General features: G+C 40.3%; 2 protein-coding genes across 3 annotated transcripts in view; one reads left to right on the forward strand and one right to left on the reverse strand.

Moving 5' to 3' along the window:
• MCM8 (minichromosome maintenance 8 homologous recombination repair factor) overlaps positions 1-16,646 on the reverse strand; it is a 44,420-nt gene that overhangs the window by 16,167 nt on the left and 11,607 nt on the right. For both annotated transcript variants that reach the window (XM_033185656.1, XM_033185657.1), the window contains exons 8-13: positions 16,136-16,221; positions 11,563-11,714; positions 11,125-11,320; positions 6,753-6,783; positions 5,575-5,715; positions 1,359-1,500 (exon numbers count right to left, since the gene is read on the reverse strand). In XM_033185656.1, coding sequence (XP_033041547.1) covers positions 1,359-1,500; positions 5,575-5,715; positions 6,753-6,783; positions 11,125-11,320; positions 11,563-11,714; positions 16,136-16,221 — 748 coding nt within the window. The remainder of the gene's footprint in view (positions 1-1,358; positions 1,501-5,574; positions 5,716-6,752; positions 6,784-11,124; positions 11,321-11,562; positions 11,715-16,135; positions 16,222-16,646) is intronic.
• On the forward strand, positions 11-522 carry LOC117068485 (60S ribosomal protein L26-like). Its single transcript, XM_033185666.1, has one exon. The coding sequence runs from the start codon at positions 32-34 to the stop codon at positions 467-469; it is 438 nt and encodes a 145-aa protein (XP_033041557.1). The 5' UTR covers positions 11-31; the 3' UTR covers positions 470-522.

Consider the following 16,646-nt stretch of genomic DNA (forward strand, 5'->3'; position numbering starts at 1 on the left):
TGCAGCCATCACCGAAGCGGGAGCGACCAAAATGAAGTTTAATCCCTTTGTGACTTCCAACAGAAGCAAGAATCGCAAAAGGTATTTCAATGCACCTTCCCACATTCGCAGGAAGATTATGTCTTCCCCTCTTTCCAAAGAGCCAAGACAGAAGTACAACGTGCGATCCATGCCCATCCGAAAGGATGATGAAGTTCAGGTTGTACGAGGACACTATAAAGGTCAGCAAATTGGCAAAGTAGTCCAGGTTTACAGGAAGAAATATGTTATCTACACTGAACAGGTGCAGCAGGAAAAGGCTAATGGCACAACTGTCCATGTAGGCATTCACCCCAGCAAGGTTGTTATCACTAGGCTAAAACTGGACACAGACCGCAAAAAGATCCTTGAACGGAAAGCCAAATCTCGCCAAGTAGGAAAGGAAAAGGGCAAATACCAGGAAGAAACAATTGAGAAGATGCAGGAATAAAGTAATCTTATATAAAAGCTTTGATTAAAACTTGAAACAAAGAAAAAAAAAAAGAACAAAACATCTAAAGTAACAGCTCTAATCTTTTTTTTTTTTTTGAGACGAGTCTCGCGATCTTGGCTCACTGCAAGCTCCGCCTCCTGGGTTCATGCCATTCTCCTGCCTCAATCTCCCGAGTAGCTGGGACTACAGGTGCCCGCCACCACGCCCGGCTAATTTTTTTGTATTTTTAGTAGAGACGGGGTTTCACCGTGTTAGCCAGGACGGTCTCGATCTCCTGACCTCGTGATCCGCCCGCCTCGGCCTCCCAAAGTGCTGGGATTACAGGCGTGAGTCACCATGACCGGCCGCCAACAGCTCTAATCTCTTATTGCAAGTCCTCTGTGAGCCAAGGATGACATCCACCTTTTTGTCAGTGCCAAGATTTTTAAACTATTTACAGCTAAATAATAGTAATGCATTCAACAAGTATTTACTATGCCCCTATGTACTAGGCAATGGGAACATGGCAGTCAACAAGACATCCAAATCCCATCCTACAGGGAGCTTACTATAAAGCTTCAAAACAGGCTTTAGAAAAAAAGATCACAAACGTGACAAGTGTTATGAAATGGGACGTGTAGGGAACTACACATATTTATTTGATTTTTACATATACTTGTATCTGCTATAAGATTCTGAAAATGAATGACATTAAGTACAGTTTCAATTCTGTAGTATAAAAATGATGATACTGCATTTCCAATGATTATTTCTGACAGTGTCAACTTACTGGTTAGGACTGTGCTATCTAAATTGTCTCTTAAACAGAATCTAAAGAAATTAACTGAAAAGGAAAAGGTTTTTTAAAAAGTCCCAGAATCACTAGTTATTCCCTTTGGTTTCTCACCTTGATCACCAAGTACCAGGGCACCAGCTTCCAAAGCAAAATCTCCAGAGGAACTATCTTTTGAAAGAGTTACCGTCAGACCAGAGGTGGTCGTGGTGTTACCACAAACATACACGCCACGTGGAGCAACATTGCATGCTGCCTAAGGAAACAAAAAGTTTAAGAGAATCATCCAAAGTAAAAGGGAAGTAATAGCTAACAGCAGTTGCTCACGAACGTTAGGTACATGCTAGGTATCCTTTTAAGACCTTTACTGTACAAGGTGCTCCATCACCATCAGAGGAAGGTATTATTATATCCTGATTTACTGATGTCAAAACCAAGGCCAACGAAGAGTGAATGAGGAACTACACAGCTATGAAGTTGGAAAGTCAGGATTCAATCAAACCCAGACAGGCAGATTCTGAAGTCTGTGCTCATATAAATACTCAACACAATTCTAATTTATCCTTCATTTCCAAGTTCGAAAAGCAAAAACATGAGTACCAATTTTAATTTTGAAGGTTCCAATGCTTCTTTAAACATCAGGTAATAAAATGGCTTAATACACGCTCACCTTCTGAGCAAACATGCTATAACACGCCAGAAAAGTAAACAGCACAAGAGTTAAAAGCATAGCTCTCTGGAGTCAGGCAGACGTGTTTAAATCGTGGCTCCACCATGCAGCAGCTGTGTGGCTCTCAGACCTCTCTGAGCCTCAGCTTCCTTATGTTTTATCACAGCATTGCCCTGAACAATAAATGAAATCATGTATGCAAGGCACTTAATTTGGTACCCGGCACATAAGGCTTGAATGGCTTGAACCTGGAAGGCAGAGGTTGCAGAAAGCTGAGATAGTATCCACATCTCAAACACCCACTGTTATCTTATGCTGCTGGCTCAATAAATAGTAATTACCATTATTTTTGTTACTTATATAGTCTTTCTGAGAAACCTTGTAACACACAGAGTATGATGATTTACTAGCTGGTCAGAAGAAAACACAATTAAAAATACAAAGTAAATGGTTCACAACGGTTGGTGTTAGCCTAATTTTTATTTTGTTTTGTTTTGTTTTGTTTGTTTATTTATTTATTTATTTATTTATTTTTGAGACAGGGTCTCACTCTGTCGTCCAGGCTGGAGTGCAGTGGCACAATCCTAGCTCACAGCAACCTTGAACTCCGGGGCTCAAGTGATCGTCCTGCCTCAACTTCCCTAGTAGCTGGGACTACAGGAGCATGCCACCGTGACTGGCTAATTAATTTTTTGTAGAAACAAGGTCTCACTATGTTGCCCAGGCTGGTCTAAAACTTCTAGGCTCAAGTGATTCTCCCACTTCAGCCTCCTGAGTAGCTGGGACTATAGGCAAATGCCACCACACCTAATTTTTTAAAAATTGTTTTTAGAGATGGGATCTCACTATATTGTCCAGCTTGGTCCTCCTGCCTCAGCCTCCCAAAGTGTTGGGATTACAGGCATGAGCCACTGCACCCAGCCTGTTAGTCTCGTTTTTAAAAACCCTGGCTTAGTGTGGCTTACATGTCATACTCTGTGCTATTCAGAATGTTTAATTTCCACTAATATTACAGATTCTATTTTTAAATTGAGCCAAAGGCATTATTCCAGGTCTGAAAAACAAGAAAAACTGCCAGTGTAACTTCTTGGTATTAACACTTTCAATACCACTAGATATATTTTAGAACAACTATCTGCCAAGAAACATTGAAAAAAAAAAAAAAGAGCAAAAAAAGGAAGTTTTATATACTGCAAGCAATATGTATAAATTATGAGATGTGTACAGATAAGACACTACGGGGTTAAAGCAGGCTCCCACCTATAATTCACTAATTTCAAAGTTACACATACGCACGTGTACACCACCACAAAAGACAGAAAAGAAAGTTGTTAACAATTCAGATCCCCACCTGCATCTTTTCCAAACTTATTCTAAATATAGTTTTCTTTTCTTTTCTTTTTTTTTTTTTTGTTGAGACGGAATCTTGCTCTGTCTCCCAGGCTGGAGTACAGTGGCACAGTCTGCGCTCTCTGCAACCTCCACCTCCCGGGTTCAGGTGATTCTCCTGCCTCAGCCTCTTGAGTAGCTGGGATTACAGGTGCCCGCCACCACGCCCAGCTAGTTTTTGTGTTTTTAGTAGAGACGGGATTTCACCATGTTGGTCAGGCTGGTCTTGAACTCCTGATCTTGTGATCCACCCTTTTTTTTTTTTTTTAAGACAGGGTCTTGCTCTATTGCCCAGGCTAGGGTACAGTTGCACAACCATGGCTCCCTGCATTCTCCAACTCCTAGGTTCAAGCAATCCTCCTGCTGCAGCCTCCGGAGTAGCAGGGACTACAGGTGTGCGCCACCATGCCCAGCTAATTATTTTATTTTTTGTAGAGATAGGGTCTTACTTTGTTGCCCAGGCTGGTCTTGAACTCCAGGCCTCAAGTAATCCTTCCGACTTGGCCTCCCAAAGTGTTAGGATTACAGGCGTAAGCCACTGCACCCAGATTCTTGTTCATTATGAGCTTTGTTTCACCTATAAGGGGTACCCTGAGCCTCTGTTGTCAGGCTACATTGTAGCGAGGTCTCAGAGCAGAATTTATTTTTTAAAAAGTAGCCCCAGCTGGCCAAAAGGAACCAAACATAGATGAAATGTCATAGTAGGAATTAAAATGACTGGTTTAACACTCAACCACAGGCAATAAAGGATAACTCAGATATGAAGGACAGTGGGTTTATAGTGTAATGACAAGATCAAAGCAGTTCACAAGCCTGGTTGCATATCAGAATCATCTGTGGACTGTTGTACACACATAGACACTAGGACTCTTAACATGGAAACTCTGAACTCAATTGGCTTGCAGTGGGCTATGGTATTTTCAAAGAGCTCCAAAGGTAATTAAGATGTACAGCCAGGTTCCAATCCTTGGACAAAGATTTAGGAGCCACACTACTACAACTTACAAAAGGGCCAGAGAAGCCCTGGTCAATTTTCCACATCGAGTGAAGAAGGGGGTCACATGCATTTTTAGAAAGTACACTGGCTGAGTGCAGTGGCTCACACCTGTAATCCCAGCACTTTGGAAGGATGAGGCAGGCGGATCTGCTTGAGCCCAGGAGTTCAAGACCAGCCTGGGCAACATGGCAAAACCCCATCTCTACAAAAAAAGCATTAGCCAGGCATGGTGGCGCATGCCTGTAGTCCCAGCTACTTGAGAGGCTGAGTTGGAAGGATTGCCTAAGCCCAAGGTGGAGGCTGCGGTAAGCAAAACTATGCCACTGCACTTCAGTCTGGGCAAAAGAGGGAGCCCTTGTCTCAAAAAAATAAAAGTACAAAGCACATTACGGCTGGCTTACCGGGCGCCACTTTAAGGAAACTACAAGCATACCAATAAGCAGCACCTTCTAGAGCCATCATAAAACCCAGGAAAGGAAAACCACTAGGTTCTGACTGGCAGAGGCAGAATCTTCTTGGGGATCTATAAATGACTGGTCACAGCAGTTGCCTTGCTTTGGGCTGGGCGTGGTGGCTCACACCTATAATCCCAGCACTTTGGGAGGTTGAGGTGGGTGGATCACTTGAGGCCAGGAATTCAAGACCAGCCTGGCCAACAGAGCAAAACCTCGTCTCTTCTGAAAATACAAAAATTAGCTGGGTGTGGTGGTGGACACCTATAATCCCAGCTACGCAGGAGGCTGTGGCACAGGGATTGCTTAAAAGTGGGAGGTAGAGGTTGCAGTGAGCCCAGATCACACCACTGCACTCCAGCCTGGGCAACAGAGTGTGACTCTGTCTCCAAAAAAAAAAAAAAAAAAAAAACAAAGTTGCCTTAGCAGACTGTTTTTAAAGCCCTATACAGTGTTTATGTACTGGTACGAGGGAGAATAGGTGACCCTGTTTTAACTCCCTTGAACTATTCTGTTCATAGGTGAGGTCACATAACAACGACAAAGACTAGCAAAACTATGGTTAGAGAAATGGTTAATATTTCCTAATAGTTGATGTCTCAACAGACCAGGATGTTTGTACAGCCTATATAACAGAAGACTGGCTCAATTCAAAAATATGGTCAGATATAAGTTACATATTACTCACACAAACTCCAATTCACTTATGCCACCTAACCATGTCCTCTGGAACACACAGTACACGCTTTGAGAAAATTCACTTGTGAATTATTAATGCATTTTACAAGGAAAAGAACAAACACTAAATGACTGATTTTCTACCTGTAGCATCTGACTTTTTCCTAGGCCTGGATCTCCAACAACAAGGATGTGTGGGTCTCCTCGAATTGGAATTCTGTTTTTGTCATCTGCATATTTCTGGCTTCCTCCAAAGAGTGCTAATGCCAAACCTGCTTTAACAAGCTCAAGTGCGAAAAAAGAACAAAAAACAAAAGTAAGGAAAACATAAAGATGACTACTAAAGGGGGTATTCCTCCTTCTATAACATTGATTTGTTGGGGGATTGCTTTAAAAGTCTGATTGAATGTTAATTTTTTTCTAAGAAAAGGAAGTCTAAAAACAAACTTCTATCATGTAAATGATTAAAAAGTAAAAACTTGAAAGCATACAAAATCAGAGAGGTATCTTAGAAATTACTAAGACCTACCTTGCAAGGCAAATAAATCCATTCCACAAAAATGAGAAATATTTTTTTTTCTGCTTTAATACTGGCAGTGTCTAGTCACTTTAAAAGCCCATTTCTTACCAAAAGTAGCTGGGTGTGGTGGCACGTGCCTGTAGTCCTAGCTACTCAGCAGGCTGAGGTGGGAGAACTGTTTGAACGTGGGAGATGGAGGTTGCAGTGAGCCGAGATCGCACCACTGCACTCCAGCCTGGGCGACAGAGCAAGACTCCGTCTCAAAATAAATAAATAAATAAAATAAAAGTCCATTTATATTTACTCTAGTTGGTAAAAGTTTTTTCTTAAAAGGAGCTATACAGCTGACACCTATAATCCTAGCACTTTGGAGGCTACATTGGGTGGATCACTTGAGGCCAGAACTTAAGAGACCAGCCTGGGCAACATGGCAAAACCCCATCTCTACAAAAAATACAAAAAAAGTAGCTGCACATGGTGGAGGATGCCTGTAGTCCCAGCTACTAAGGAGGCTGAGGTCAGGAGGATGACCTGAGCCCCAAAGCTCGAGGCTGCAGTGAGCCACGACTGCGCCATCACACTCTAGCCTGGGTCACAAAGCGAAACCCTGTCTCAAAAAATAAAAATAAATAAAAATAAAGGAGCTATAGTTTACTTGCCTCCCATATCATTAATTTACAAATATTCATATTAAAATATAAATAACTGGCCAATAGAAATTTGCTACTTTCTGGAAAGTCTTTATATGTTATTTTTGCTAACTTTATATACTTTTTGAGTAAAGACGAAGTAAAATACTTACTTCATGACCAAAAATGACAGGGCAAAGTGAGCTGAAAAACAGAACACAACTTATAAATTCTAATTTATACTTCATTGATCCATTAGATCGTCTTTACAATTTGTTTAACTTGCTTAATATCAACAAAGACAAATGTAAAAAATTTACATCCCCTCAACTCAAATTTTATTCTTACAGTAAATTTCTCAAAATTCTTGGTTAATCTATAAAGGTTAGAATGTTTTAAAAAACTGCCTGTATAAGGCAAAGAGGATACTTGCAAAGCATCTTAAAGCAACCAAATATAATGTTGCTCTTCTTGTACAACTGGCCTTAAAATGCATCACAATCATGGTCTTCCATTTTAGGATACAGGATTATATTGTATTTTATGTGAATAGACATCTTGAGACTGTGAAGCCAAGACATTGACAGGAGACTAAGAAGTGAACTCAGTATACAATAGTGTAAGATGCGATAAAATTTCCTTTTATACAGTTCAAGTCAAAAGGTCAAATTAAATAAGAAAATGAGGCCGGGTGCAGTGATTTGTAGAACCAGAAAGTCCAGAAAGGTGGGATAACTCAAAGCATGGGCCTCTAGGCTACAGGTAAATCTAAACATTTTCTGGTTGACAATTGGTTGAGTTTGTCTAAAGACCTGGGATCAACAGAAAGGAATGTTTAAGTTGCAAGAGGTTGTAGAGACCAAAGTTTTATCACGCAGATGAAGCTTTTAGCTAGCAGGTTGGAGAGAGAACAGGCTATAAAATGTTTCTTATCAGACTTAAAATCTGTGTTGATGTTAATGCCAGAGAGGTATAAGGCATGTCTGACCCCCACTTCCCTTTGTGGTCTGAATCAGTCTTTCAGGTTATACCTTAAGAGCCCTGGCTGAGGAGGAAGTCTGCTGAAATGGGTGGGGGGCCTTAGAATTTTATTTTTGGTTTACAGGTTCATGCCTGTAATCCCAGCATGCACTCTGGGAGGCCAAAGTGGGAGGATTGCTTCAGCCCAAAAGTGCAAAACTAGCCTGTGCAACAAAGTGAGACCCCAATATCTACAAAAAAAATTTAAAAATGAGCCAGGTGTGGTGGCACACACCTTTAGTCCCAGCTACTTGTGAGGCTGAAGTGGGAGAATAACTTGAGGCCAGGAGTTTGAAGCTACAGTGAGCTATGATTGTGCCACTGCAATCCAGCCTAGGCAACACAGCAAGACCCTGTCTATAAAAAAAAATTTAAAAAAGAAAAAGAGTATAAAGCAGTACATTTATATTTGTCAATTTAATAAACAAGGAACAAACAAAAATAGGGTGGGAGAGAAAATCAGGAGTAAAATGTGAGTCTTTATTCCCTTTTAATATATGTAAACACAGAAGGAGGTGGTGGTGTGCTCGTATCCCCTTGGCACTCACTGTTCAGTATGTTCTGACTTCCTGCTGGCACCTGCACCCGTCTGCCAAAGACCTTTCTATGGCCACACAAGCATCATCAGCAGGCAGGATGGACAGGCCAGAAGTGCTGAGGTGTTTAATACTCCTGGGGGCAGTCCCAAATGTAGGCCCTTAAATGGAAAAATACTGATGCTGGCTTTCCACAGTGGAGTGTTCCACTGGCCCAGGAGGATTATGTCCCAGATGCTAGTGGGTCACCTGTTCGTTAAGGCACCTACACTGGCTGCAATCACTTCCCCATTTCCCTACCAGTAACTCCAGAATCACCTCCCAAGTAAACTATGTTGACCCAAATCATTGCTTCTGAAGGAATGTAAACTAAAACATAAACTTCCACTGTCACCTAGGCTGGGTTGACAAACTTTTTCTTAAAGGACCAGGAAGCAAGTATTTTCAGCTTCGCAGGCTATACTGTCTCAGTCACAACTACTCAACTTGTAACGTGCAAGCAACTATGAACAGTAATGTAAGTAAATAGGGTGGGGCTGTATTTTAATAAAACTTGACTTACAAAAACAGGCAGCCTGCCTAGTTTGCCAATCTCTGCTAGACTGATAATGGAGGACCACGAAAAATTCTAGTTTTGATGTTGCAGTCACAAACATGGTGGGGGGAAGCAAACTGTGGGAAGAAAACTAAAGTTTTCCATACCTTTCTATAAATATGGGAGAAGAGGGACCATTAAAAACGTTCAGTTTTAATTTAATTAAAACCGTTAAGAGGAACCAAAGATGTTTGGATTCTCAACCAGGTTGCTTCCTCGGCCACCTGCTCAAAGGACTCACTCCCAGACTACCCCAGCAACCCTAGATTAGAGCAGCCTCTCTTCCAGGGTGGGTCTGGATGGTTATTTATTCAGAGGGAAGTAGGATTTAGGGACAAAAAACCCCTGTGGAGCACTATTCTTTACTCAGTCAGCTAATTAACATATTAAAGCCAGAAAAAGCACCAACTCCTCTTACAGACCTGAGCCTACTGAACAGCAAAGCATGACAAAATCACTATTTTTTAATTTAATTTAATTTAATTTTATTTTATTTTATGAGACAGAGTCTTGCTCTGTCACTAGGCTGGAGTGCAGTGGCACGATCTCAGATCACTGCAACCTCCACCTCTCAGGTTCAAGAGATTCTTCTGTCTCAGCCTCCCAAGAAGCTAGGATTACAGGTGCCCACCATCATGCCCAGCTAATTTTTCCATTTTCAGTAGAGACAAGGTTTCACCATATTGGTCCGGTTGGTCTCAAACTCCTGACCTCAGGTGATCCACCTGCCTCAGCCTACCAAAGTGCTGGGATTACAGGCGTGAGCCACCGTGCCTGGCTAAGATCACTTTTTATAATACAATGCATTTCAAAACGTTCTCAGTTCTTCACCTCTCTTAGATATATCTATTGGCCGGGCGCGGTGGCTCAAGCCTGTAATCCCAGCACTTTGGGAGGCCGAGACGGCGGATCACGAGGTCAGGAGATCGAGACCATCCTGGCTAACACGGTGAAACCCCGTCTCGACTAAAAAATACAAAAAAATTAGCCGGGCGAGGTGGCGGGCGCCTGTAGTCCCAGTTACTGGGGAGGCTGAGGCAGGAGAATGGCGTGAACCTGGGAGGCGGAGCTTGCAGTGAGCTGAGATCCGCCACTGCACTCCAGCCTGGGCGGCAGAGCCAGACTCTGTCTCAAAAAAAAAAAAAAAAAAAAAAAAAAAAAAAGATATATCTATTATTCAGTCTCTCTCATTTTCTCCTATTTCTTCAAAATTACCCCACAATTGTCAAAAAATTATCAAAAGTAACAGTATGCTGCAGTAATTAAGTACATTATAAAATCCCACTTAACCTTGAGAACAATCTTCTGAGGTAAGTCTTACTATTTCCATTTTAAGGTGATACAAATAAAGGGGAAATTAAATAATGTGTCCCAGATCACACTGGAAGTAAATGCCCAAAGCAGGAGTCTAACTTAGGTTTGTCTCCAAAGAAAAGCTCTTAACCACTAACGCAAAAAATGCCTATACTTTGCTTCTTCTCCACAGCATGGCAATAGCATGGAAATAAAATTATCAAATATTTATTGAATATATATTACTTCTATTTGAATCTTTATGAACAACACCCTACATAGAACTAATTGAAATGGCTTTGAATTCACTGTCCCCTCACTCTTCTGTTGAGCAACAAACTTTTTGTGTAAGATAGTAAATACTCCGTATTGTTTAAACTAGAGATCAGCAAATTCTTTCTATAAAAGGACAAAGCAAAAATATGTGAGCCATAGCTACATGTTCTCTGTCACAACTATTCAACTCTGCCACTGGAGCACAAAAGCAGCACACTATGTAAATGAATAAGTGTGGTTGTGTTCCAATAAAACTTTATTTATGGACACTGAAATCTGATTTTCCTTTTTTTTAAAAGACAGAGTTTCACTCGTGTTGCCCAGGCTGAAGTGCAATGGTGCGATCTTGGCTCACTGCAGTCTCCATCTCCCAGGTTCAAGTGATTCTCCTGCTTCAGTCTCTCAAGTAGCTGGGATTACAGGCGCCTGCCACCAAGCCTGGCCAATTTTTGTATTTTTAGTAAAGACAGGGTTTCACCATGTTGGCCAGGCTGGTCTCAAACTCCTGGCCTCAAGTGATCCGCCCGCCTCGGCCTCCCAAAGTGCTGGGATTACAGGCATGAGCCACCACATCCGGCTCATCCGGATGAAATCTGAATTTCATATAAGTTCATGTGTTGTGAAATATTCTTTTAAATTTTTTCAACCATTAAAAAATATAAAAACCATTCTTAGTTCATAGGCCACACTCAAGTGGATGGTGCACTGAATTTGGTACACAGACTGTAGTTTGCCAACCGTTTTGACTAGTTTTTTGTTACCTGTAGCCAAGAGAACCCCCAACATGCATCTATGTAGTAAAATTTCAAATGACAGCATACATACTTGACAATGAGTTTAAACAGGTTTTCTTCAGCTTGAATCTCTTGGATGGCATAAAGGTCTTTAAGTGAGAACTCCATCAACATTCCATGCTTACACCCATCCTCAGAACTTTTTGTTTTCTGTCCTTTGCTATTACTAATAGAATTTGCTTCAATGTACAAAAGGAACATACACTTGTCATTCTTATTTCGAGAACCTGTAAATTAAAAGTTTTAAATACAATAGTTGGTATTTTCATTTTCCCTACAATGACTCAACTAGAATATAAAACAAAGTCATAGTGAGCTACAAATGAATGATTTTTTTTAAAGGGAAGTTTCATCTTGTGTAAGCAACAAGAAATTCCTCAAATTATTTGAGATTCAGGAGCATCTTAGAAAAGATGAATGTTGACAAATCATTATTAAGAGACAAATAATGAAAAGAGTTGTACCATACCTTCTTCCGCATTTGAGACTTTGACAATTCCAGTAACAGTCACTGTGTCTCCGGGGACACAGCTATCCACAAGATCGTGAACAAGCTCACATTCTATTGTTCGTGGAATCCGACCTGCTTCTCTCTGATCATCAGACATCAACTCCTGAATTCTAAAAAGTTTAAATAGTTTTCAGTTAGAATACTTACTTTGGATGGTTTCTGCAAGATATTAACTATTCAGGGTTCACATGATGCTGAGCAAGATAAAGGCAGATTTGTTTATTAACAGTTTAATGGTGTATCTAAAATTACTTCAGCAGTTTCCAATTCAAGATAGCAGAATGAGCGTATGTATTTGCCTAGCCTCCCTCCAAAATGTCCATCAAAATGAGTCACTAAAAATTTGGGGGTATGTAGAGGTATCATCAGCAAATGAGATATTAATGAAATTTTTGAAAACAGCAAATGGTAAAGTACTGACGGATAAAACAAAATGAAGTCCGGAATACACACAGGCAAAAGCTACAAGTGTACAAGAAAAGTGGGACCCAATGTTCTTAGCAGAGCCCCAGAGGAGCTTCCAAGTTGGATGTGGCAGGAATGGAGAGCAGGAGTGGATGGCTGGAAGAAAACAGGGTTATCAACTGAAAGACAAGTCATGGAATAGTTGTTGAGAATTTTTGGAGAAGGTGAGTGGACAGTGGGTAGGGGAAGAACGAGTACTTTATCATCTGGCAAAAACCAGAGCACTGTTCTAAGGAAACAAACCCATCTCCTCTGTGAAGGGAGCTAAAGTGTGCAGTGAGAATATCAGAGCTTCAGAACAAAGACTCTTCATTCTACCATTTGAGAAACCCAATTCCAATTCAAAAACACATTCATAAAGCAAAATCTGACAGCCCAAACCCCTATCTTTGTATTCAGAGGTGAAGTCTTGTGAGAAAAAACTACTGCCTCAAAAATTGCAAAGGAAACCTATCCTACCTACTTCAAATACTTTCTCATTCCTCATCAGACATTTGAAAACTAAATGGCAATAATTTAGGAGCATTAAAAACAAAAAACTGCCTAAGAGTTTTGAGAAAATATTGCCATCATAAAACAGGAATAAGCCGCTATAAAAAGGGAACTATGGGAATACAAGTATGAAATCAAGAAAATTTAAAGTATGTATATAAAAATCAAACATTTGTAGAGAAGATATAAGAAAAAGCCAAAGAAATCTAGAAAACAGCACAAAGAAAATGAAAGAATGAGGAAAAAGTTAAAACAAATGAATAATTCAAGGACTGCCTCTGATAGGAAGCTGAGAAAACAGTCAGATATTCTAGAGTTGAAGACAAAAGACCTTGCCAATCAAGCAGGATAGAGACAACTAGATACACTTTCACTGTTTCAGAGAATGACAGATAAAATGGTTACAAAGAAGAGGAAAAGTCCAGTCCTCTAAGGAATGAGAATCAGACCAGCACCAGACCTCTCATAAACAGCAGAGAAAATTAAAACCAAATAGACTTCAATAGCTGGCAAACTCTTAGCCAGACTAAGATCCAAATAAAGACATTTCCAGACATGCAAGGGCTTAGAACTTTTTATCTGTCATGTACACTTTCTGAAAATTTACTTGAGAATACTCCTTAGAAAAACAAAATGTGCAATGAAGCAACATCCCAGGATGAAGCAGGAATGCAGGTCTGGAGAACTACTCTGATCCAGACTCAAGCAGAAGGAAGGTGTGTTTTTTTGTTTTTGTTTTTTAAGAATAAAAGGTGGATTCCATGTATTCCATAGTATATTTAAGAGAGAATGGTAAATTATGGTGAAATGGTACAGGCATACTCTAAGAAGTAAAACCAGCACTTAGAAACCTTAGGAAAAATAAAGTACTAAACAACAAAGTTACAGTCCAAATATGATGCACACTAAAATGTGGGATAACTCCAAATAACTAGCAGAGTATAAGAAAAGACAATTTGATGCTTGGGCTATTTTCATTTAAGGGGTAAAAACCAACAAAACAAAACTACAAAACCCAGTGACATAAATTACATCTCCTTTGCTTGGCATTTGATCACTTCACTTGGTTTTTTGTTGAGCTATATTTACATTTTTATGTTAATAAAATGGCAAGGGAAAGGAGTAGAAGGACCGCCGTAATGAGGACTTATCAGACGAAAAGGGGTGTTCAATATTGGGACAAAACTGGAGGTTTTATGTTAATTATTGTGGTAATAAAGTTATTGGCCCCTAAAATGGAAGAGACACCTGCCAAGTGGAGCGTGAAGATGGTCAGATCCACAAAGGCTTCTGCATGTGCTAGGTTTCTCGCTAAAGGGTTAACTGTACAGCTAGTTCCAGCACCGGCTTCGACTACTGAGGACGCAAGTAGGAGTAGAAAAGATGGTGGGAGAAGTCAGAAGCTCATATTATTTATCTGGGGGAATGCCATATCGGGCATTTTTATTAACATAAAAATGCAAATGCCGGCCGGGCGCAGTGGCTCAAGCCTGTAATCCCAGCACTTTGGGAGGCCGAGACGGGCGGATCACGAGGTCAGGAGATCGAGATCCTGGCTAACACGGTGAAACCTCATCTCTACTAAAATAATACAAAAAACTAGCCAGGCAAGGTGGCGGGCACCTGTAGTCCCAGCTACTCGGGAGGCTGAGGCAGGAGAATGGTGTTAACCTGGGAGGCAGAGCTTGCAGTGAGCTGAGATCCGGCCACTGCACTCCAGCCTGGGCAACAGAGCGAGACTCCATCTCAAAAAAAAAAAAAAAAATGCAAATGCCTGTTTATTGTTGTTGTTAGACATGATCTATAAATAAAGTCTGGAAGACAATTATAATTAGAAGACAAAAGGTAAACCTTGACAATTTAAAGTAATGTCAAAACTGACAAAGTCTAGAAGTGGAAGATAAAAGAACAAGTATATTTCTAAAGTCCTCAGCTCACACAGAATGAATGCAGTAAAGCGAAGGATGAAAGACATGCAAGAATGGTATCTAAAGTTATGTATAATGTAACAGCAAGTTGTGGAGACTGTGCCTTTCCACACGGAATTTTTAAAAACATGTACATGTTATTACATTAAAGCATTTTTTACTTAATAATTAATGTAAGTACAATCATTGAACATTAAAATAATAACTTTGGAATACATTCATCATACATCTAGATTACCTCTCAATGTTTTTCAGGTCATGGGCCAGGTGCTGGCATCCACCCAACCTGCACAACTTCAAACCCTGCTCCAAGTTCACTCTCCACTTCACCATCAATTCACCCCCACAGACCCACTTTTTAAAGATAAGTCACGTGCAGCAGTGAGAAGGAAGGAAAGAGTAGAACAAGGAGTTTGATCTGTAAGTGACTGTGAATACTGTGAATAATCAATGGAAATAACTCACTACCTCCAGACTAACCCTTTGTCCCTCTTAGTGGTAAAAGTCCCACAGACTGGGTTGGAAATCAGGCTCTACTATACTCATAGGCTACACGATCATACTCAAGATGTCTTAAACATTTCCTCTTATAAAACGAGGTGTTTGTAAAGATCTCACTATAGTACAATTATTACACAAGTTGGTCTTAATTTTTTAGGGAAGAAGGGGGTGAAGCAGTTAGTAGCAGACCATCTTATCTTTTCCCTAGGTTCTTAGTTTTTAGGACCATCTCATTTCAGCCAGGTTTCCTAGAGAGCACTGACTTCAAAACCATTCATTATTTTATATTTAGGGATGAGCTATAGGTCTACAGCTAGAAAAAACGGAATCAATTACGGGATGAAAAATACATACACAAAACTGTGACTTGCAAAAATAAAAAAAGCTATTGAAAAAAACCTATAGTAAAATGCCCCATTGCAACATTCAGAACATAAAATGAAACATGTCATTTCAAAGGAAGTCTTTATCTGAAAACTTCAAAACAATATTATTTCTATCACAGCTTATTATGGAATGAATCATACAACTTTGCTTATGGCCTATATCCAGTTCAATTAATCACATAATTGAGATATAAAATCAACTATTTCTCAGTAGGACATAATATTTGCATAATGAATCCTTTCTGAAATCTGACAGACAATAAATTTCAAATAAAGACAATTATTTCAGCCAGGACTGGTGGCTCATGCCTGTAATCCCAGCACTTTGGGAGGCTGAGGCGGACGGATCACAAGGTCAGGAGATCAAGACCATCCTGGCTAACATGGTGAAACCTCTAAACTAAATCTCTACTAAAAATACAAAAAATTAGCCAGGTGTGGTGGCGGGCACCTGTAGTCCCAGCTACTGGGGAAGCTGAGGCAGGAGAACGGTGTGAACCCAGGAGGTGGAGCTTGCAGTGAGCCAAGATCGTGCCACTGCACTGCAGCCTGGGGGACAGAGCAAGACTCCTTCTTAAAAAAACAAAAAAGACAATTATTTTAACATACAAACTCTTCATCAAATAAACTGTCTACTATACACTATTATACACTGTCATTGTTTAGATAAAACGTACAATATAATATAGCAAAATTAAGGATTTACTTAACAATGTGACATCTAAAGCCTGCCTTTTATATAACAGTCTGATTGCTTACTTGATTGACTGCCAGTCCATTGTAACTGTGAGAGGAGAGCTGCGGAGAGCAGTAAATGACCTGCCTCGACATGCAGGCACAGGACACTGAATGAAACAAAAGTAATTCACATTCAGATTTTGATAAACTATAATCACACCTCAGGAAAATTCAGTTAAAACATTTCATTTAATATTGTTTTAAAAGTTGGTCTCAGGATGCTAGTAAAGCAAAATCCAAGGACTATTTTCTCCTGCAACAATTTAATATCAAGAGTTTTTGAGGCACTTTCCAACTGATCCTTCTCACTTACTGTTCTTATCCTGCTATGGGTATGCAAGGTGCTTTCCTTGCCTCCCCCATGAAGCACTTACTGCTTCCTCTGTGCTCACGCCACTTCTCGCTCCTTGAATGGCCCCTCTCATTCTGTCCCACATGCCCAGTGCCAATCCTCTCCTTTTCAAAAGGCTTTCCAGAGTTTTCTTTAATCCCCAGCTTTCTCATCTAGGCTCCTTTTGCACTTTCTGTATAG

The sequence above is a fragment of the Trachypithecus francoisi genome, unplaced genomic scaffold (assembly GCF_009764315.1).
Source record: "Trachypithecus francoisi isolate TF-2019V2 unplaced genomic scaffold, Tfra_2.0 Lachesis_group21, whole genome shotgun sequence".
Taxonomy (NCBI): Eukaryota; Metazoa; Chordata; class Mammalia; order Primates; family Cercopithecidae; genus Trachypithecus; species Trachypithecus francoisi.